Genomic DNA, 22418 nt, shown 5'->3' with positions numbered 1-22418 from the left:
GCGTGTTATTTGTGTGTGAGATGTTAACTCAGCAGTAGTCGTGCGTTTTAATGAGAGCAGGGTCTAAAGTTGTTCACCTGCTCTCTGTAATAAGCCCAAGGGGAGCACACAGAGAAAACACGCAGACTTGTATACTGATAAGATCAGCTGCACTGAACTCCAGGCGACTGTTATTTGTTTCAATCCCCCGTGTTATGAAAGTTATGGAGTCACGCATTTGAAGCTGCCACTGAGATCACCTGTTGGACCTTATGACACGACAGACCTGTCTGTGCTGTCATAGAGGACACGGTTTGGGTTTACACACAATCGCTCACTCTTGAAGGACAAAGGATTAGATTAGCAAAGACAAGTCGTATAGTACAAGGGTGAACGGCACCAGGAAGAGATGGGAGATATTCGAGGTGTGCAACAGCTGTTACAGTTTGGACGTATTTGCGGATGTGGCGGTTTTGTCCGATGCATCGATTCGGTGACATTGTGTGTGTGTGTAAACAAGGCAGTAGAGATGCTCTCCACCTGGAGTCCATCCAAGCGAACGCACACGCCCAAACCGCAGCACCTCGGCAGGTCCGCCGTGACAATAGGTACGCTGGAGGGACGTGTATAGAGGAGGAGAAAAGGGGAAGTGCTTTCTGTGATTTCGAACTCTTTTGTGGCGGCGAGTATAAAAGGAAGTGGGGGAGTGGTGATGTCATTATTCTCTCCCGTCAGGTGCTACACACACACACACACACACACACACACACACACACACTGTTTGTTTAAGGCACTGAAAAGGATGCTCCTTCGTGCCCTTTGTGCGCAGGGACCAGGAAACACACACAGACACATGCATGCACACATGCATCCCGAGCAGGGCTGCGGAGAGACGCCGTTCGTCCCCCAGAGGGCTTTTTACACTCGGCCCCTGCCTAAGGGAGCGGGGCCGGCACGCGCTCACACAAGCCACCTGCTGCTAATGAGCTACTGTTGTACACTTTGATGAAATATAATTGCATTATGGTGTGTAAATAAAGCCTGCATGTTTTGTCACAGCATATGCTGCCCAGTGTCACAACAGGAACAACAAGCTTGAGTTGAAAAGCCCACAGGAGGCAGCGGGTCGTGCTCCGTGTCACAGGAGACGACGCAATTCCCTCACCTCTCTCGCTCTTTCTCTCTTTTCCTCTCGTTTTCTTTGATCTGCGTATGTTACCTCTCACCCCCTTCTCATCTCTTTTAGTTTTTTCCTTCTGTCGCTCACGAGGAGAAAATTACAGTGTGATATTTCTATGACGTGTAAAATGGAAAGATGTTATTTTTTGTTGTTGTTGTTTTTAGTCCCAGCGATTAAGCTGAAGTGCTAAATTTAGGACCCTTGACGCACAACTTGCTTAGAGTGGGTTTTTATACTTGAATAAGCAAATATTCATATTTCTTTGTAGTTATTTTATTAATAATTTATTAGCTGTAAGGTCGGAAGAGGATGCTTGTTGTTTCAAGATAATTTTGTGTAATCTCTGTTACTGTTTTGCCGTCCCCTACGCAGGCGATCCGTCTCTCATTGGAGCAGGCCCTGCCGCCAGAGCCCAAGGAAGAGGAGGGGGAGCCAATCAGCAAACTCCGCATCAGGACACCTAGCGGCGAGTTTTTGGAAAGGCGATTCCTGAGCAACTGCAAACTCCAGGTGCTGTTCGATTTCATCGCCTCCAAGGGCTACCCAACCGACGAGTTCAAATTGCTCACTACCTTTCCACGCAGAATTGTGAGTTCATGCACACATTGCCTAGCTCAATGGCAACATACTATAGATTAATTTTTTCAAGTCAAGCTCATTGTAATTACTGTACACCAGGGGCATAGCTAGAATTTTATTTTTGGGGGGTCCCATTTTAAAATGAGGGGGCAACTCTATATATATCTTAACACCTTTAAATAAAACAGCTTAACACCTGTACACATTTAAAACAGCATATTTACTTCACCGTTTCAGGTGAACATGAAGTAGACTCAGATGATATGGATGGCACATTTTCTCCTTCTTGTTCATCTTTTCGTGCTTTTTTGAAAAAGCGTAATATTGTACTTTGCGCGCCAGCTGCCATTGTCACCAAATATTAATGAACTCCCATGCAAAGATGGCAGCATAAGTTACGCACAACAACACGTGACATGAGCTAATCCAATCAAGTTTGAAAACAGCTGTCAATCAGACTAAGAAATCAACATTTTCTTATTTTATTTATTTTATTTGAAGCAATTGGAAATCTGAGGGGGCAGACATGTAAATGAGGGGGCCAAGGCCCACCCAGGCTCCCTCATGGCTACGCCCCTGCTGTACACTCGTGGTTCCACGAAGAACCTTTCACATCCAAAGAACCTTTCAGTTATTTAAATTAGAAAACTGTGAGAAAGACATTAGTTTTAGTGAATGGTTCTTTTGAGAAACAAATGTTTCTAAAAACTAATGTTTTTTCTATGGCATTCCTGTGAAGAGAGAGTACACTATATCGGTTTAATCTGTATTAAAACTATACAACCAAACACAAATGAGACCCTGGACACAAAACTAGTCATAAGGGTCAATTTTTTTAAATTGAGATTTATACATCATCTAAAACCTGAATAAATAGGCTTTGAGTGGGATAGGGCAATATTTGGCTGTTATATTTATTGGTTCAGATTTTTACTTGCCCTGCCAACATTTTCACTGGCCCCACCAAAAAAAGATTTTAGCGTCACACATTAAAAATAATAAACAAATATCGTGCATGGTGTCTAAACGGGCCCTGAAATATTAAGAAAATCCCCTTAAAAGTTGTCCAAATTAAATCCTTAGCAACACATATTAGTAATAATAAATTTTATAATATTTACGGAAAATTACAAAATATCTTCATGAAATATGATATATTCTTTATATCCTAATGTTTTTTGCATTAAAAAAAATCTATAATTTTGACTCATACAATGTATTTTTGGCTATTGCTACAAATATACCCATGCTACTTACAGTATGGTTTTGTGATCCAGGGTCACATATTTGGTTTTGTAACTATTGTCTTACAACAGTAGCAATGGTTTAACCATGGTATTTGTAGGAAATGAAAATGGTAAACAACATGGTTACTAAACTTTACCTACTATATAACAAAACCAGAGAAAATCTTTTTTTCCAACCCCTTATCAAAACAAGAAACCTTTTAGCTTTTATTAGAAAACAATAGTTATTTATTTGTAGTTCTCTTACTTTTATTTTGCATAGAAAGCATTATAATCAAATTGTTTTCAAATTAGCTAATTCGTAATAGGGGAGAGTGGGGCACAACCTAATGCTTTTTGGTTTTGGCTTAATCATTCAAATAATATTCAAATTAGATTAATTCTTTTTTTACACAATCAACACACACATCTCTGTTACAAATGAAGACAAAGTTTGTTTGTGCGACCTACCGTTATTGTACAATTACACCGAAAGTGACAGGAGTGCAAACGTTAACTTAGCCCATAGGTGGGGTTAATTGTAACAAACAGAGAGTTTGTTGTAACACCTGCTAGAAAATTTAGTTTAAAGGGGCCATATCACAAGACTTTTTAAAGATGTAAAATAAATATTTGGTGTCCCCAGAGTACAAACGTTTTGGGTGTGTCCTTTGAGCTGATGAAATTCAAACACTGATCCCAATGGCTTGTTGCAATTGAAACTCAATAGTGCTGTCAATTATTTCTCTCTCTCTTTGCCGTGGTTGGATAGTGCAGATTAAGGGGGAGTATTATTATAATAAGATTTCCTTATGACATCATAAGGAGAGCCAAATTTGAATGACCCATTTTTTCACATGCTTGCAGAAAATGCTTTACCAAAACTAAGTTATTGGGTTGATCTTTTTCACATTTTCTAGGTTGATAGAAGCACTGGGAACCCAATTATAGCACTTAAACATGGAAAAAGCCAGATTTTCATGCCATGGCCCCTTTAAAGACAAATAATTCAATAAAATTCTGTCTATATACTGTACTAAAGGTGGATATTGTATATCTGCCTATAATAGATATATATCCACACATTCATCCATCCATGATCCTTCATCTAACCATCCTTGTATTATGCATTAATGCAAATAGAATTAATTTTTTTATGAAAGGGCTTCACAATTAAGGCAAAAAATGATAATTATGACTTATTTCCCCTGATATTGTATTAACAGTTATCATTTTGTTGAATAGTATTTACATTGTTTCCATTATCATTGTATACTGGAGGCTTAATTGTAACACTGTGTTACAACTTATCCCGCTGTGTAAAAATGTTTTAATGTTTTAGGTAACAAGACAATCTTATTATTATATAATTTAAATAATATAAGGTTGGATTTGGTGATCACAAGACGAAGATTTATATCTTAACCAAAACGCATTAAAACTTTTTGCAAATTCAAAGGAGATCATCTTCTGACAGTAACAGAAAATGGCCAAAAGCACAGATTGCTCAGCCCTGTAGAAATATGTAAAGTAGCCACGTTACAATTAACCCTGCGTTAGTTTGGGCCCCGCTCACCCCTACGTTGTGTTGTCATGCATTGCTGGTGATATTTTGTCAACATATTTGTTCCCAAGGTATCACTAGTTTAGCACACTGACATTATAATGGCATTGCTCTTGACCACAACCCCACACAAATCACAGCTATTAGTTTTGTAATATAAGTGTTCACACAGTCTCCCTCCTTCCTTTTCAATATATTTTGTGTGGGCATCTTTCCCCACGCTGGAACATGACTGATATTAGACTAGATCCCCACTGATGGTGAATATCTTTTAATTCCTGTCCATCTGCGGTGTGTGTGTGTGTGTGTGTGTACATGTGAGAGAGTTTGTGTGAGTGTGTGTGAGTGTTACAGCTCAGCAGGAAAAATAGAGTGTATAATTGGCTAGTTAATCCCAGTGTGTGGCAGAAGTTTGTTGCTCATCTTAATCCATTTGTGTGTCTGTCCGTGTGTGTGTGTGTATGTACTGTACACCTGCACATTAATTAAAAGCCATGCCTGGTTAATTAGTATTTCTTTTCCTCTTGTGTATTTTATATTTTTACATCCGTCTGCGAACGCACAAATGATATGCGGAACAATAATCGGATCCTCGGATGCGGAAAAGTGCACTGGCTACTTCGGATACAGTCAGCAGTTGTGTCCCCTGTGTGTGTTTGTGTGCATAAGTGTGAACACTGTCATTAAAGTGGTGCGTTTTTTACGCTTTGCAGCAGGTAGATAACAAGCACAGCTCTTAACAATCTGACTAATTAACAGCATGGAAACAGAAATGGGCTTTCCATTAATCAAGAGATGTGTGCAGGCCTGCCCAAACAGCATGTCATCTTAACCCTCTGGGGACCAACAAACACACACACACACACACACACAAATGCATAGCACAATTTTTGTTCACATAAACACTTTGCTTGGTTCCAAAACCTTGGAATCCGTCTCCATAAGCAGCAATTTACGACCATCATTGAGATGCTTTTGACACTAAGTTTGTTTTTTAAATATGATACCTCAAATTCACTAAATGCTGGAGCAGCACTGACTGAATGCTCTGCAACAAACTCAAGCTGGTTAAACTAAAAAAATGTTGAATATGAACATTCAACACTGATTTTTAGCTTTAAAAATAAAGGTGTGACATTTCTGTGTGCTACCCTACCGGTCAAAAACATTTAAAACACTTGACTGAAATGTTAAATATGATCTTAAAAATCATTTAATCTAAAGCCGTATGGTTAAATGCTTGAAATTACTTTTGTAGACAAAAATATATCTGTGATTAACTTCTGTCATTAGAAAACAAAACGTTTACATCGAAAAGATGACTTGGACTGAATATAGAATGAAAAGCAGCCAAAAGGAGCCCAGATTAAAAGTCCTTCAATATTCTTTAAAATGAATCCTAAGGTAAAATTTCAAAAAGCTTAATGATAAAAAATAACACTACACTCTAAAAACAAAAACACCGTTTGAGTGTAGTACAATTATGCAATTTCTAGGCAAAGAGTGACTGCACTTCAGATGAAAAAAACAGTTTTGATTTACTTTGGATGCTTTTATTCAGCAACATAATTCCCACAGTTACATTTGTCTTATGCCACAGTTTGGACGAGTTATTCTGTAATGTGTAAAAGAAACTACATAAATAAAGACGAGTAAAAAGTTTTTTCCAGTAGTGTAAATGTATGTTTATTACAGAATTGCATCACCTGCGTAGCTGTGACCCTGTCCTGGGGTAAAATCTCATAATCTATTATAAAAGTTAGACTTTTACATTGACCTTATTCAGTTAAATGATAGCCTGGGTGCCAGCCGATCTTAGCCCCGCCCACAACGTTTTGAGAATGGGAAGATCGGTCTGGGGTTTCTCTGTTGAGGAGCTACTATGTGAAACCCAAAGCTGGTCGACCAATCAAATTGTCAACAGTAACGTAATCAACCACGTCACCAAAGAGCGCGTGTGTTGAATCTGTTTACAATTAAATGGCTGCCGCTGGAGAATTCAGGCAAAAGTTTAATTTATCAGCTAGCTCCGATGGTCGCTATGAAGTCGGGACATGAAAACCCTATTGTCATTGTTGTTTCTCCTTTGGTCGCACTTATGGAGGACCAAGTTAAAGAAGCAACAGTATCACGGCGATGCAACTCGGCGTGCACGACGATATGGATATAATTATCTGACAACTTTTTACCAGATACAAATTGAATTTGTCATTAAAATGTCATTAACTCTTTCACCGCCAGCGTTTTTTTTAAAAAGTTGCCAGCCAGCACCAGCGTTTTTCATGATTTTCACCAAAGTTTGATGGCTTCCAGAAAATGTTCTTCTTTAAATATATAAACATACAATATACCAAATGAAAGAACAGACCCTCTGCTTTCAAACAAAAAAAAACGTTTCATCCTACCTTCAGTTGTTCTTTTGTAATCAGCTTTTGAATATGGGTAGGTTTCTTCAAAAACACCACATTTTGAGCAAAAAGCAGAGATAATTCAATTTTTGTGACAGACTTTTCATAGAGATCCCATTCAGAGCGATCTTTAAAACAGACATGCAGCCACTTGCCATAGGGCAATACTTCCGGGTTTAAAAAGTTGCTGAAGGGCGGTGTATAATAGCGGTATTGCGGAAAGATGGAAAATCTCGTCATTGGTGGGGAAGTGTTTTCTCTTAATTGACGAGATAACTCTTTCACCGCCATAGACGAGATAAGTGTTAATATTCTGTCAAATAGTTTTATAACAACGTCATAATTATTTTTCTTGACCTCAACAACTACAGTGGTACAAATATAATCTGTCCTTAAAATGTCATTAAGTGTTAATACTACATCATGAATATTATTCAGTTCATGTTTTTTAAATGTTTCCTCCATGTGTTTAAGAAATCAAATCAATCATTCAGTAATAATACTAATAATTAAAATTAATAAAATAATATTTTATTGCATTTGGAGATCGATTTCACATAAAATTAAATGAAACAGTACAATAATGCCATGCAGCATGTGTTCATATCGCTGCAAAAACAGTTAATTACATAAAAGTAATTAATTAATTTAATTAATTAAATGTTTTGTTAGGTATTTCTTCTATGTCAGAAAATGTCAGAACCCTCTGTGTGAGAAAGAACAAGTTCTGTTAGTTGTCAGTTTTTTATCTATTGTGCACATAAAGTTAAATATAATTTTGTGACGTGTCGGTTGCATTTCATTACGGTATTTTAAATTATTTGAAAGAGTATTAACACTTAATGACATTTAAATGAGTTTAAGGTAATGTTAACCCATAAAGATTATGATAATTATTCTGCTATGTCATGTTTATGACAGATTTATAACAAGTTATGATGTATTGGTTTATCTCAAGTTGTCATAATAAAAAGACAATTCAAACAATGTCATGTTTGCATTAAAAATGACATAATTGAACAAATGACATTTAATGACAGTTGTCATAAATGTGCATAAAAGCTTCTTTATGTCACGATTATGAAGGTGTCATGTCAGTCTAATGAACAGCCCCTCAAGTAAAGTGTTAACACAGAATTTAAAAACGTATGATAAAAGTATGACTTCAGCTGGGTTTTTAGAGTCTGCGTAACAAATATGTAGACGTTTTCTGTTCAGTGTGTTTAAAAGGATGCTGTTGGATATGTAGGCTGTACAGTATACATTTGGCAGACATTTTTATCCAAAGCATTTAAGCAATACATTTTAATCTGTATGTCAGTATGTTTGTTTCCTGAGAATCGAATCTATGACCTTTTGCACTGCAGTGCTAACACAATGCATTACCAACTAAGCTACTATAACACTGCCTCCCTGCCTTATTTACTTCTAAGGTTACATTATTTAGGATGCTGCTATAGGCAGCAATGAAGAAGCTCACTAGATTTTGGTACATTCACTTAAATACTTCAGCAGATGCTTGCAAACATTCACTACCCCAACAAACATCACCTTGCATGTTGCAATGCAATTCATAAACGTTTCTGTTTGGAAATCTGAAGCGAAGATGTAAAATGCGTCTCAAGGAAAGGATGGAGACGAAAAGCAGGAAAAACAGGCTGTGTTTGTGACTGTGACTACAGTACTTGAGTTTAATCTTTTCTCCCTCTCTCTTTTTCTCTCTCTCTCTCTCACTTCTAATTAAAATCATCTCTGCCACAGATTCGCTCTATCCCTCCCACAGGATTAGGCCATGAGCACTATTGCATTTGTAATTCTGCACAAATGTTTAAACTTCATCTCTCTCTCTCTCTCTCCTTCTCTCTCTCTTTCCTCCCCCCTCGCATCCAAAACCAAGATAATTGCCAGCAATAAGAGAGTGATTAAACAGAGGAGTTTAAAAAGAGAGAGAGAGATGGAACAAGTGTCTGTAGGCTTTTGTTTCATTTGCGGCCTGCGAGGGTTTGTGTTTGTCTGTGAGCTGTTTGTTCTTTTCTTTCCTTTTGATGGACGGATTCAATGCACCTGCACTCTTCTGAACGAGAGCGTGAAGGGAGGATTAGAAAGCAGCTTTCTATTCATAACTCTCATTAATGTTATGGCACAGTCGCATAGCTCCTCGCATCAGCGCTCAGAAGATCTCCAGTCATCTGATGAGGCTGTTCTTTTTGTGTTTTATTTTTTTTAATTAATCAGCTAAAGTTAGCCAGTTTCCAACGTGAGCACATCTTTTAGATCTGAAGTAGGAACAGTTACCCAGTGTCTCGTGTGGTGTGGTTGTATAACATTGGTTCTCAATTTGTGATTGGTTTCTGGGTTGGTTGGCAGACGACAGGGAAAGTGTTTATTCATTATTTATGTTTATTGCTATTTGTTAATATATACTACACTCTCGGGGGGAAAAGGTACAAAAGTTGTCACTGGGACAGTACCATTTAAAAAAGTCCTAATATGGTGATTCTCACGAAATCCAGATGTAGAAGGTGTCCAGCATTAGAATTTTAAAAAGCCCTTAAAGCCAATTTTTTTCTAAACTTACTATAACTATATAGATAGATTATCTAATATATAGATTATCATTATCTAAAATTATCATTACCGCAACATGATATTACATTAAATATATGCATTTACAAACTAATGAGAACTAAAAAGTTGTCTAGGTACTATGACAAACAAAATTTCAACTTTTAACTGGAGAGAAAATATAAGAACTGCTTACCTGGTAGCCATCTTGAGTGTCACAGTCAATTATGTCCTTTCAAACTAATTTTTTTTTTGAAAATTTTAGTTCCTTGAGGGCTTAAACAATGATTGAACATTGTTGCGGAGGATGAGAAAATTGGTCTTGGACACATTTATATTCCTTATTATTGTCTCTACATTTTCCAATGATCACCAAATACCACATGTTTCTTTACTGGTAATGTTTATAGGATAACATGCACTGAAGCTTTTTATTTTTTAGATTTTTTTAATTATAAATATTTCCATGTCAAAGAACCCAAATCCAGTCATGGACACGTTGCGGTAATGAAAATTTTCCCCTTAAATGTGAAAAAAAAAAATTGGTTTGTATGATGTCATTTGAAATCATGTGCAAAATAGTACATGAAGAGAAGTTTGTAACTGTATGCTTCTTATTTTTCTTACTTTGCATTTTTACTTTTTTTATTAAAATGTTTCATGACACCTCATAAGTCTAATTTTGCGAGAATCACTCTACTGTGTACCATTTTGGTACCAGTATGCACTTTTGGGGTACAAAAGTTTGCTTTTTTAAAAGGTACCGCTCTAGTGACAACTTTTGTACTTTCTTGTACCCTTTTTTTGAGAGTGTATCTTTATATTATTCTGTAATATTAATTATAAAACGGTTAGTTCCAATCCTTGATTCTGATTGGTCAATAGGTGTGCTTTATTCACAATAAAACACTGCTATGACCGCTTCACCCAACGGTTCTATTTAATATCACTGCGCCCTTAGCAACACCCTTAGCAACACATAAACATATAATGAGACAAAGTCTGAGAGCAGTTTGTTGTTTTTATTTGAGCTTCCATGTTGTTGTTTGCATTCAGGGACTATTTTTTCTAGCGGAAGGAATGCTTTTATTGATTTAACTTCATGAAAGTTGCACTAATTTTTTTTTACTTTAATATTGTGTGGTAACCGTTTTATAAAAGCAATAAGGTACTCGAGGCAAGTGCTGTACCTTATTGCTTAATTATAATGAACTGATAATAAATATTGTAGTATACTTTCAATATTTACTATGTTAAGGTTCGCAAACCACAATATCTAGGAATTTTACTGCACTGTAAAAAAGACTGGGTTATTTTTGAACCAGCGTTGGGTTAAAAATGGTTGAAACCCAACCCGTAGGTTTGTAATTGAACTTATGCTGGGTTGTTTGAACCTATTGTTGGGTCAAAGATAAACTTTTTAATTTAACCCAACTGTTGGTTTCATCCCTTTTTGACCCAGCACTAGGTTGAAAAAAAATGTGTACAGTTTACTTTAGTAAATCTCAAAGTTAACTGCAGTATTTTTTAGGGCTGCATAATGATTAATCGTTTGCAGAATAAATTTTTTTTTTACATCATATATGTTTGTGTACAGTGTATAATAATTATGTTTATATAAATACAGACACATAAAACTATATATATATATATATATATATATATATATATATATATATATATATATATATATATATATATATATATATATATATATATATATATATATATATATATATATATATATAAAACTATATATATAAAAAACTATATATATTTAGTATTTTTATATATATATATATATATATATATATATATATATATATATATTTAGTATTTATATGTAATATAAATGTACAAATGTATATACACATGTAAACATTTCTTAAATATATACATGCATGTGTGTGTGTGTGTATTATACATAATTATTATACACAGTACACAAACATATATGATGTAGACATATTTTTATTCTACGAACGATTAATCACAATTAATTGTTATGCAGCCCTAGTATTTTTATTGTGACCAAAAATTAATTTTATTAATAAACAGTAGTAATTATTATAATATACCAAGTTATACTACAATTAACTATAGTTTACCATAGTAATAACTAAAGTTTTCCACATTATTTTTTTTTATTTTGGAGAGACTGTTGTATTTTAATGCACATTCACCTGTCACCTAGTAGGTTGAAGATGAATATGATCAATGTTAATGTAAAATGTGGCACGTTAAATACTATGTGACTTTAAATACTTGCTTGCAATAGCGCAAAACAGTTTTTATGTGGTGAATTATTGTGTTCTTCTAATATTGCCTTTTATTTTAAGTTAATTTTATAGTTAGATGTAGTGCAACATTACAATTTAATTGTAACTTAGGATACTTTTGTGCAAAAATTTCAGTGTCCCACTGCGCATTGGGTCCTGAAGCAGTTTACAGTTATACATTTGGCAGACACTTTAATCCAAAGCAACTTACAGTGCATTGAATTTTCATCAGTATATGTGTTTCCAATGCTGTATAATATGGGTCTGCATAACCCACAGAGAGCCATTTGGATGCGCCACTTCATCAGCGCAATGGCCTGTCTGTGCATTTATGTTGGCTTCTTGCCTTCAGACCCCCGCTGTCACGCTAAAGACAAGCAGGGAGCCAGAACTGACTTCTCCCCAGAGGTGGAGAACCTCTCCCCCCTCGGTCCCCGCCTTCGGCCGGCCCTTAGCAGAGTCTTACTCCAGCATGGCGAACGCTAACGCCCTCGCGCTCCTGCAGGCAGATAATGATCTCCCACCGCTTTCCTAATTGGCCAAATAAACACTCCACAACACAGCTCGAACACAGACCTGGCTATTGGGTTTTAATTAATCGTGGAGACCTATAAATGGGTTCATTAGAAACGTGTTGTTTCAGCTGTATATTTTTTTCCTTTTTCTGTTGGTTTGTTGGGAGACCGCTTCTTGCGTGTCAGCTCTTTATTTTCCTCGTATTATTAGTTCTTTTATTAATGCTAATGAACAGCAATATTTATTTGAACGGCTTTTGAAGCGTAGACTCTCAATTCAAACAAGTCTCAGACAGAACCAACCAGCACCAAAGCTGAGTTTATTACTAGTTTACTTTAAACGTTTTGACTGCGTGATTCGGAAGCCGGGCCTTTCTTAAAGCATGTGTGTGTTTAAAATGATAATAATGCCTTTGCCTGGGCCTGGTAACATACACCTGCTTTTACGATGAAACTCTGTATTGTCATTTTAATGAGTTTGTACTGTGTTATTGATCAGGCTAATCCTTAAGTAAACTAATAATGAAATTAATTAAACTAAACTGGCAGCTGCATATGACATCAGTAAACCATGTTTTACTGCAAGTAAAACATACCATTCAGCTTTTAATTTATTTTCTCTGTATTAATTCCTGGAGGGGGAGAGGACTTTTTAAATAGTCTTATTGTACAAATGTACACAGTACAGTCGGTAACGCTAATTACTTTTCTTTATTATACATCTAAAAGTACTGATCAAATTTCACAGGAAACACGGTAATACACTAACCGTTCAATTTTGCCTCCAGCTGCACTGTTTTTTATTTAAATACTGAAGCCGAAATAAATCAACTGCCTCGAGTTGTGACCATGGATCTCAAAACCAGTCATAAGGGTGGGATGTACATCATTTGAAAGCTGAATTAGTAAGCTTTCCATAACGTATTTAAGGTTTTTTAGGATAGGATAATATTTGGCCAAGACATGATTATTAAAAACTGGATTCTGAGGGTGCAAAAAATCGAAATATTGAGAAAATCACATTTAAAGTTATCCAAATTAAGTCCTTAGCAACACAAATACCAATGATAATAACTTTTTTATGTATTTACGGTAGGATAGTCACAAAATTATCTTCATGAAACTCGATCTTTACATAATATATTAATGATTTTTGGCATAAAAAAATTATAATTTTGGCCCATTCATTGTATTGCTGGCTATTGCTACAAATATACCGTACTGTGCAAAAATCTTAGGCCACCACCACCACCAGACTTTTTGTTTTAGAAGTTTTAAAGGTGTAGTGTGTAACTTTAAGAAAGTCTCTTGACAGAAATACAATATAATATACATAACTATATTATCAAGGGTATATAAAGACCTTACAAAATGAACCATTATGCTTTTATTACCTTAGAATTAGACATTTTTATCTACATACACTGCGGGTCCCTTTATATGGAAGTCGCCATTTTGTGCCGCCATGTTTCTACAGAAGCCCTTAACGGACAAACTTTGTTTGATAAGTTGTCTCCGATGATGACATGTTTGTGCTGTGGCAGCTACCGTAGCTTCTCTATGCGTTTCAAAAGAAAAGGGTGACCTAAACTCTTGGCACAAAACACATCTTGAGCGTTGAAAATTTGGATTTAATTTTATTTAGGTTTAAGAGATCCTGCTTAATTGGAAGGGGAGTTTAGCCTAAAAACTTGACACATTTTTATAAAGTTTTTAATACTATACACACATTTCCTGTATTTTCTGGATGTAATCTATTAAAGAGACTGAGAAACAATTATGTATGATCACTATAACATTGCAAAAACAACAAATCTAAGTCTGGCATGGTGGCCTAATGCTACGTACACACCAAATGCGGGGCATTGCGTTACTCGCTCTAAAATTACTCCGGGGATTTAACTTCGTGTCATGCAAATTTTGTCATGCTAATTTTGTCATGCAAATTCGTTTGAGGCAAATAGCGCATGTTTTTGCGGCAAACGCGCCACCCATAATGCGTTATTCGCATCACCCCATGCGAGGACAATAACGCAATCGTGTCTTTGCATTGACTTGTATGTAATCCACTCGCGCAAAACGTTGAACTCGCATCTGGTGTGAACCCACAGTAAGACTTTTGCACAGTACTGTACATGTGCAACTTATGACTGGTTTTGTGGTCTAGAGTCAAACGTATTTTATTATTTAAAAAAGAAGCTTGATACATTTTTGACAAAATGTGGCAAAGATGTTGTTTGTCTACAAAACTTAATTTTGTATACCTTTTTTAAAACTACCATTGATCATAAGCAATTTCGCATGCCCAACGACAAAATTACATTTTTGTAGTATTTGGTGTGCAGGTCACCGCTAACTTTAAGGTTTAGAAGTCGAGTAGCACTTTACTTTTGGAGGGGCACATCTTGCTCTTTTGCCCTTATTCCTCCGGTCATCTTGGGCGGCTGTCCTGTGTTTGTTTGATGAGTGTGTGGGGCCGTTGAAGATGAGTGTGTTAAGGGTTTAACAAGATTACCTGCCATCAACATCATCAAGGCCCAAAGAAAACAGCCGCACGGCCCTCTCCTCCATCACACGGCCACTTCTGCTTTAATAAACCTCTTCAGGATTACAACGATATGAGTCGTCTCACCCTTCAAATGATCGCTTTTCTTCTGTTTACTTTGGGCGTCGGAGAGCGCATTCTTCACCAGTGAAGATCACACCACCCAGGCACGTTTGAATTCATTCGATCTTAATGTCCTCCTTTGGAAAGAAGGCGGTACTGCAGTTAAAATGGGAGTTTTAATCAAGCTTTAATTTTATGACTGTGTGTACGTGTCAGCCGACGGGGTGTTAGAAACACTGCCACAATCAGTGTTGCACAGAGAAGTCTAATTTAATTCAGGACGACCGAACAGAAGGTCCCGAAGAAAAAACTAACAAGTGCCGGGAAAAAGGGAGGGAGCGAGAGAATGGAAAATGAGCGAAAGACGACGATTGAGATGAGGAAAACAACAGCTTTGTTTGTTGACAGATGCTTCTCCTCTTATGGTCTGTTAATTGGATAACAATGTAAACAATCACCCGCGGCATCTGTCTTCTATATAGGAGTGTCACCTTGTTTCTCTCCTTTCCCTATCAAAAGAGAACAGTCATCAACACAAACGCGCACACACACCTGCGTCACCCCCAAACCTCATTTACTTCTACCTGATGCTGGGGTGTTATAACAGGTTTAGAGTTCGTTTCCATTTTAAGTTTTCGTTAAGCACTCCAGTGAAAGAACCGTAGGGGATCATGCCCCTGTTGCGAGCTTCTCTCTCTCTTTCTTTTTATCGGGTACTGCCCCCTCTCCTGTGCCTTCAGGTCAGACTACGAAACAAAAGGCACAAGTCACACACTAAAATGAGGTTTGGGGCAACAGAGCTAATGTGCTGGAGTTGGTGTGATATCTGCCCCCACTTTCCGCCAAGGTGCCCCAGATGCTTTCACCCTGAACTGAGAACGATCAGTGCGGTTCTTCACATCAGGTGTGTCGTAATGATCCCCTTACCTGAGAACGTTATTGGTTCGTGTTATGAACCCCGAAATAATATTTCAGGTTAAAATACAGTTTGAACTCTCTGGTGCCATACTATCAATAGTATGTAGCTCAGTAGGTAGACCACATGCATCAGCAATGCAAAGGTTATGGGTACGATCTACATATTTAAAAAGAAATGTATGCAGTAGCTTTAAAGGGATAGTTCACCCAAAAATGAAAAAAATGTCATTAATGACTCACCCTCATGTCGTTCCAAACTCGTAAGACCTCCGTTCATCTTCTGAACACAGTTTAAGATATTTTATATTTAGTCTGAGAGCTTGTTGACCCTTGTTCACCCTGAGAAAAACATCATCAAAGTAGTCCACGTGACATCAGTGGGTCAGTTAGAATGTGTTGAAGCATCGAAAATACATTTTGGTCCAAAAATTAAAAAAATCCGACTTTATTCAGCATTGTCTTCTCTTCCGCGTCTGTTGTGAAGCGCATGCGGGAGACTAAAGTCACGTGACTGCAGTGACGCAGATGACGTGTTATCCTCAGACATGTTTGCAGTTTTTTTTACAGCGTGCGTCTCCCTCAGACTGTTAACAAAGCCCGGGCGCACAAAAAAACAGCTGGGGCGCACCAGATAACACGTCAGCTGCGTTGTACGTCATCCGCGCCATTGCAGTCACGTGACTTTAGTTTTGCGCATGCACTTCACAACAGACGTGAAAGAAAAGACCATGCTGAATAAAGTCGTAATTTTTGTTATTTTTGGACCAAAATGTATTTTCGATGCTTCAACACATTCTAACTGACCCACTGATGTCACATGGACTCCTTTGATGATGTTTTTATTATCTTTCTGGACATGGACAGTATACCGTATGTAGATTTTCAATGAAGGGTCAACAAGCTCTCGGACTAAATATAAAACATCTTAAACTGTGTTCAGAAGATGAACGGAGGACTTTCGAGTTTGGAACGACATGAGGGTGAGTCATTAATTACGTTATTTTCATTTTTAGGTGAATTATCCCTTTAATGCACTTGAAGTTGCTTCGGATAAAATGTCCATAATTGTAAATATAAGATCACAAATCACTCTTAAAAAAATGCAGCATGAAGTTAAAACGACTTGGTTTTTCAAGTCAGTACTATTTTAGGTTTTTACCTGCGATAAGTTGACACAACTTAAAAAATTAAGTTAAACTATTTCAACTTGTTTTTGTAAATTAAATTAACCTAAAAATATATGTTGACTTGACAAAAATGCTGCATTTTTTACATTGTAGTGTCAGTGAATTGATTAAAAAAAAAAACATCCCTCATATTTCTTTATTTTTTTCTTCTGTTTTTTCTCTTTTTGTTATGTTTTATTTCATCATAAATTTCCACAGAATCCTTTAAATATTTATTCTGATATTTTATATAATTTTTTTTACAATAATGCACTGTAAAAATTGCAGCAGGAATTAAAACAACTTGGTTTTGCAAGTCAATTCAGCCTAATATTTTAAGATTTGGCTTAAAAAAGTTGACATAACTTATAAATTAAATTTGAAATAGTTGAACTCAATTTTATAAGTAAAATTTACATAAAAATATTTGATTTGACAAAATGATGCATATTTTTTATGGTGTGTATATATTATTATTATCTTTATTGACAGACTCAAAGTCCAAATACAAAAAAACACACACAACATACAAGCGTCCATTAGTATATAGAAAGCACACACAATATACAAATGTCCATAGCATATAAAAAGCACACACAATATACAAACATCCATAAACAACCACAAACAACACTAAACATAAATAACACACAGCATAAATAACACATAATGATATTTTGTATGCATTAAATCGACACAGTATGTTTTCCAGTATTTGTAAGATTGTACGTTTTTTATTATCTAGCAACGTCTACCCGATATGTTCGCTTTTTTCACCGACCCTGTGACCTTCCAGCCCAGCTGCTTTCAGCTCTGTGTTTTAATTACAAGCAGGGAGACCTAAAGGGGTCTTCAGAGCACAGAAAAGTCCTTAATCAGAGCCCCTGTCACCAGGTTGCAGTTAAGCCTCTGTGCTGAGCGGCATGGCTGTGCTGTGCAAGGACACCCAGGTGTGAGTAAAGGCCCCGTGTAACAGGAGAACTTACTTCTATTAGCTCACTACAATGCCGCCATCATCTCCCGCTTGCCTTTTCTCTCAAGCCGCTTACGTAAGCTTTCGCCGCTCCTCACCTGAGACAAGGATCAGACCTTAATGTCCGGTCGCCATGAATGTCACGTGGTGAAAGCCAGTTAAATGTGTTTTGGTAGCGAAATTGTTGCTAGCTGATGAGTTTCTGAATTTCTCACCCCATCACTGTGGCACAACTATTGTGAGTGGTTTTGATCGGTCCATTTGGGATAACAAAACGGCAGCTACCTCGAAATGAAACAGGACACGTACCTCACACGAGGACATTATCACATTACAGCATTAAGCGATGACATTAAACAGCCAGACCCCACACATCGCATAGTTTAGGAGGACGAGTCTAAGCCCACACACCTCATCCAATACACTGTAAAAACTTGGATCAACTTAACAAATTACTTAAATTGGTAGTGCCTAAAATCTGAAGTTTTTTCTACTTGAAGTGAGAAAATTTAAAATTAAAAAAATTACATTGTAACACCTGAAATATTGAAACATTTTTAATTTAAAGTGAGAAAATTTAGGTTTGAAAAAAAATCAATTTAAGGCCTAACCAATTGTAAAGTAATTGTTTAAGTTGATCCAACTTCTTCTTTTAACAGTAAAGTTGTACAGTCTAGAGGCCGTTCACGCATAGCATCTTTTGCATGCTCAAGTTTGTTATTTCAAATGTAAGCGCGCGGTATGCGCACTCATAATGAAAGTGGCGTCTCTACCGCATCGAGTTAAAACATTTCAACTTTTCAGAATGCCACAAGCGCACCGCAGGTTATGTGACAAGAACCTACGCGCCTAGCATTTTTGAGGCCTGACATAGTAGCTTACCCAGTTTACATTTTAATTTCAAGCTTTGCACCTTTAAAGGGGACATGTCAAAATACTTTTTTAAGATGTAAAATAAGTATTTGGTGTCCCTTGGAGTGCATATGTAAAGTTTGAGCTCTAAATACCCCACAGATAATTTATTATATAACATGTTAAAATTGCCACTTTGTAGGTGTGAGCAAAAATTTGGGTGTCCTTTAAAATCCAAAATTGGTGATTCTCACAAAATCCAGATTTAGATGGTGGCCAGCATCAGAATTTTTAATAAGCCCTTGAAGCCAATTTTTTGTGCACATAAGATTAAGGTCTGAACTTACTATAACCATTATTTTTAGAGGATTTAAAAAATATTTCCTAAAGAATTATTTACATTTTTTAGATTATCATTATCAAGAAGTATCATTACCGCAACATGATATATTACATTAAATATATGCATTTACAAACTCATGTTCTGGTAATGAGAACTAAAAAGTTGTCTAGGTACTTTGACAAACAAAATTTTAACTTTTATCTGGAGAGAAAAAAATAAAAACTGCTTACCTGGTAGCCATCTTGAGTGTCACAGTCAATTATGTCCCTTCCAACAAATTTTTTTTTTAAATGTTAGTTCCTTGAGGGCTTAAACAATGATTAAGAATTGTTGCGGAGGATGAGAAAATTGGTCTTGGACACATTTATATTTCTTATTATTGTCTCTACATTTACCAATGATCACCAAATACCACATGTTTCTTTACTGTAAATGTTTTTAGTATAACATGCACTGAAGCTTTTTATTTTTTACATTTTTTAATTATAAATATTTCCATGTCAAAGAACCCAAATCCAGTCACAGACATGTTGCTGTAATGAAAATTTTCTCCTTAAATGTGGAAAAACAACAAAATTGGTTTGTATGATGTAATCATGTGCCAAATAGTACATGAAGAGATGTTTTTACTGTATGCTTCTTATTTTCTAATTTTGCAAGAATCACCCAAATGAGCTGATGAAATGCAAACACTGATCACCATAATGGTGGTTTGATGAAATTGAAACTCAGTTGTGCTGTCAAATATTTTCTCTATCTATCTCTCTGTCTGCACTATAAATGGCAGTGCCCTGGTTGGATAGTGCAGATTAAGGGTTGTTATTATTGTAATAAGACCTGCTTTCTATGTCACAACAGAAGCGAAATCTGAATGACTTAAGCTTTCACATGCTTGCAAGGAATAGTTTACCAAAACAAAGTTACTGCGTTGTTCTTTTTCTAGGTTGATAGAAGCACTGGCGACCCAATTATAGCAAAAAAGTCAGATTTTCATGATGTGTCCACTTAAACGGCTCTCTGTTTTTTTTTTGTCTCCGCCCAGATAACACAGTTAGACCCAGCGTCGAGTCTGATGGATGCAAAGCTCTTTCCTCAAGAGACCCTGTTCCTGGAGGCCAAAGAGTAAGAACCCCTTTGGAGAGATCCCCGGAATGCCGGAAAAGCAGAATAAGCAAAGAACTTTTAGCATGATGTCCACAGCGACCAGACACACACGAGCCCTCACACACACTATCACACACGGTGCGTTGTATTTGAATGCTGAGTGTACATTTTATGCACACCGAGGCCTTCACAAGCACATGGATAAACACATTCTCCTCACATGACTGCAGTGTAATGTTCTTTCTTCACCCAAGATATGTAAAATAACCGAAAAAATCAAGCAGAGGTGTGGAAGTCTAACAAAGCCAGCCTCACACACAAGGACTGTGTTCTCGATATGGCTGCTTCTTAGACATGTTTTGTGTTGAAACGAAAAATATCGACTAAAAAAAGACAAAAAAAGAAAAGCGAAACAAAGAGACATTTCCTGGAGAACGCTGGACCATTTTCAGTCCCCTACCCTCACCGAGGCTCCCGGCGTGGCCCTGGACAGCCTTTCACTCATCTGAGCCCAGCTTCTCCCTGACACCCATCATACTTGGTTTTAATATCAACTCCTTATGTTTATTTTCCTTCTTTTTCCCTTTTTAAGTTTGATGCTGTATTAGATTTAGGTTGATATACATTATATAAAGACTATATGAACATGCGTGTCTTGCCACTCTAATTTATATTTTGAACTTTAGGTCATTAAACATGACCGCTTTATATTAGGAGGAGGTAGGATTTTTCTAATGGAGGTCCTGTCTGTCAGCTGGGATATGGTTCACCCAAAAAATCAAATCTGTTATTTGCTGACTTTCATGTTGTTTCTAACCAAATGACTTCCTTTTTTGAAACACAAAAGAAATCTTTAAGTATTTTATTGGTACTTTTTTCTATGTAGCTACACTAAATACAGACTTTTTACTGTACTTTTTGGTGCTTTTGACATTTTTTTAAATAATTTTTTTTAAAGCATCAGTCTCATTATAATCGGAGAAAAAGAGCTTCAAGTGCTAATTTATGTGAGAAATAAATGGGACCGTAACAACATGAAGGTGAGTAAATAATTTGGTTTTGTGTGAACTGTTCCTTTAACATCATAAGAAAGGAGGGCTGTTACAATCCACCAATCATATTTCAGGAAATTCTTTTCCAGTCTGAGGTTATTTCAGTCAGGGTTGTGGGATGTTTTAGGCTTTTGATTCAATGAAGAAATGACAGCACATGAATACTACAAACATCTCCTTTGCATCTTATGCAAAACGGCTCTAACATAAATGTTATTTAACTGGGATTATGTATGCTAATGGCTCATAAAATACGTACAAATTTTTTCCATGAGATAGCGTTGTTCAGACCCAGACACAAACTGTAGGACTAAACTGAATGCTACAACAACAGCAGTGGTGTTGTCACAGGCGTACTGAAGAACAAATAAAGTTTGAAATAATTTATTCTCAGTGTTATCTGCGGATGATTTTCCCCATTCAGCTCTGAAATTAAAATCTTAATGAACTTCTTTGCAGCTTTCGAAGTTTTAATGAGAAAAGACAATGTGCTTGAGATGTTTTCACAGTGTTTGAGATATCTCATTGATCCCGGTTATCTCAAGATGATTTATAGTGGATTTAGATTAATATTTTGAAAGCTATTGAAGTGATCCTGACAAATTCAACTTGCAGTCACAATGTAAAGTTTGAGGAGCTCAGATGCAAAAGTCTCTAAATCGCAGCTTCATCAAAAATGAAATGAGGATATTAACAGGAATAAGCTTCCCATGGGTCCTTGAAATCCTTGAAAGTTTGTGAATTTGGGGGGAAAATTCAAGGCCCTAAAGTTTTTGAAAATATACATTCATAGATACAGGTCATTGAAAGTGCTTGAATCTATTTCATGCAAGAAGTTTTCTTAAAAAAAAATCCATATTCCCTGTGTAGTGTAGGATAATATCGTAAAAATACTAGATTTTTTTAACCACACATGCTAAACTGTTCACTTTAAATGCTTATATCTTCTGTAAGCGAATGTTGATTCATACCAAAATGCTTTTTTGCATAGTTTTGTTTGACAAATGAAAGCGTCTCTGGTTACGTATGCAACTGTTGTTCTCTGAGAAGGGAACGAGATTCTGCGTCTCCCTTGCCATACTTCCTGCGTCCCGGTAACGCCGTCTT

The 22418-nt window shown here is 36.4% G+C and overlaps 1 protein-coding gene across 2 annotated transcripts in view; it reads left to right on the top strand.

Annotated features, from left to right (window-relative positions):
* Window positions 1-20908, top strand: part of faf1 (Fas (TNFRSF6) associated factor 1) — a 127195-nt gene extending 106287 nt beyond the window's left edge. For both annotated transcript variants that reach the window (XM_065248490.2, XM_065248489.2), the window contains exons 18-19: window positions 1532-1747; window positions 20198-20908. In XM_065248490.2, the coding sequence (XP_065104562.1) occupies window positions 1532-1747; window positions 20198-20281 (300 nt within the window). In that variant the 3' untranslated portion in view covers window positions 20282-20908. The remainder of the gene's footprint in view (window positions 1-1531; window positions 1748-20197) is intronic.
* The last annotated feature ends 1510 nt before the right edge of the window (window positions 20909-22418 follow it).

Source organism: Paramisgurnus dabryanus, chromosome 11 (genome assembly GCF_030506205.2).
Source record: "Paramisgurnus dabryanus chromosome 11, PD_genome_1.1, whole genome shotgun sequence".
Taxonomy (NCBI): Eukaryota; Metazoa; Chordata; class Actinopteri; order Cypriniformes; family Cobitidae; genus Paramisgurnus; species Paramisgurnus dabryanus.
This window is presented reverse-complemented; position numbering and strand designations above follow the sequence as displayed.